General features: G+C 48.3%; 1 protein-coding gene across 3 annotated transcripts in view; it reads left to right on the top strand.

Moving 5' to 3' along the window:
• LOC123161006 (pentatricopeptide repeat-containing protein At1g11290, chloroplastic) overlaps positions 1-933 on the top strand; it is a 9,112-nt gene extending 8,179 nt beyond the window's left edge. The window contains exon 2 of one of the 3 annotated variants that reach the window (XM_044578855.1): positions 801-933. In XM_044578855.1, coding sequence (XP_044434790.1) covers positions 801-873 — 73 coding nt within the window. In that variant the 3' untranslated portion in view covers positions 874-933. Of the gene's footprint in view, positions 1-766 lie in introns of all 3 variants that reach the window. The other 2 variants (XM_044578858.1, XM_044578856.1) reach the window with 2 other exon arrangements.
• The last annotated feature ends 766 nt before the right edge of the window (positions 934-1,699 follow it).

Here is a 1,699-nt window from a genome sequence, read left to right as displayed (position 1 = left end):
AAAATTGCAGCCATGGTTGATGCTCTTTCAGGCAAAAAAAGAGCTACTGTACCCCAGTACTCTGTACAAAATTGCAGAAATTGCAGAAAAACTTTTCCATGATGAAAATTGGCAGTACCTAGAGCGGTGATGAAGAAGGCGGTCTTCATATGGTGACCTTCTTGTAGCCGTCCGGCGAGGTGACAGCACGATCCCCTCCACCGCCACAGATCTCCAGCCACCCCGGAGCCCTTGCGGGATGTGGCAGGGCATTATGAACACCCCGGAGCCGTGGGTGACAGCGAAGAGGAGGATCCGCGGTACCACGAAGCTGAGCGCGTCCATGGCGAAGTGCTAGGCGGCGCTGTGTTCTGCAGAGGAGAAAGATGCCATTTTTCCCAATGGAGTGAGAGGGGGAGCTACGCAGAGGAGTAAGCCGGAGGAGGGAGCGGGCGAGCTGCGTAGAGAAGGGGGCGGAGGAGCTACGCAGGGAGGAGGGAGCGGGAGGAAGGCGCGGGCGAGCTGCACGGAGGCCGACGATGGCGCGGCGGAGCAAGCAGAGTCACGGGAGGGGGCGAGAGCAGCGGCGAGGATCGCTTGTTGTGTCGGAATAAAGGGGTGGGTGTTTTTGCAAATTGACCAGCGCGACGAGTATTTCGAACCGGAGGGAGTATCATTGTTGATAACCTCGCATCCAACGGACCTGGTATTCGGTGGTTATTTTTGTACTATATATGTGGGCTACTTTTCCTCCAACACTCAAAAGCATTTCATATCTTTTTGCAAGAAGATGATATGTTGATATGCAACCATTTGGCCAGAGGTGAGAAGCGACCCTCTCCACTTGCCAATCGGCGAGATCCCGACTACGAAAAGATGTTAAGAGGAAAATGATGAAAGAACGTGATCGTCCTCACCGAGTGACCGCATCAGAGTCCTGATGTCTATACCAAGAACAAGATGAGAATCATGTAATTTGCTAGCCTGGAGTATGCGACTATTTCTTATATAGCTCACTTTTAATTTGTTTGTTACCTTTTGTGTGGATGCATCTCCTGTGTGTTGATCTTGTGCTGAAAAGTAGTCAAAAGGTGCATCACAGGGTTGACGAAGTCCTGAATAACTGCACCGGGGAGCTGGATTTGGCCCTAATCTGTGGATGCTCCACGAAAAGCTTCCGTATTGCATCTTGATTTCCTGGGGTTAAGAGATGGACCAAGCGTAGAACTTGACTGGACACCATCACTGTTAGTGACAAATGGCGACGGACAGATTACCATTGCCGACTACGGTGTAGGCTGTGTTGGAATTTTTTTACCATCTACTACGCCGCGTCAGTTCTTACCAGCTTTACCATAGCAGTTAAGGATCGGCCTGAAATGGTTCGGTTAGGTTTGGTTTGGTTTTGCGGCATCTTCCAAAATTGAACTTTCGCTCCGTGTTTTTCCTCCAAAGCATATTTTTGTGAGGGTAATGTATATATTTTTGATAATTACAAAATCACGTTTCAAATATGAACCCGACAGCGTCGCTTCCCATGTCGCAATATTTACTCCCTCCATCCCATAATATAAGAACGTTTTTGACACTAGTGTAGTGTTAAAAACGTTCTTATATTTTAGGACAGAGGGGGTACATTACGTATTTTAGAACCAGCTAGTAGTAAGTCCATAAATATAATTATCAACGGGCGGTGCGCGGCTAAAATCAAAAGTTGGTC

The sequence above is a fragment of the Triticum aestivum genome, chromosome 7B (genome assembly GCF_018294505.1).
Source record: "Triticum aestivum cultivar Chinese Spring chromosome 7B, IWGSC CS RefSeq v2.1, whole genome shotgun sequence".
Lineage (NCBI taxonomy): Eukaryota > Viridiplantae > Streptophyta > Magnoliopsida > Poales > Poaceae > Triticum > Triticum aestivum.
This window is presented reverse-complemented; position numbering and strand designations above follow the sequence as displayed.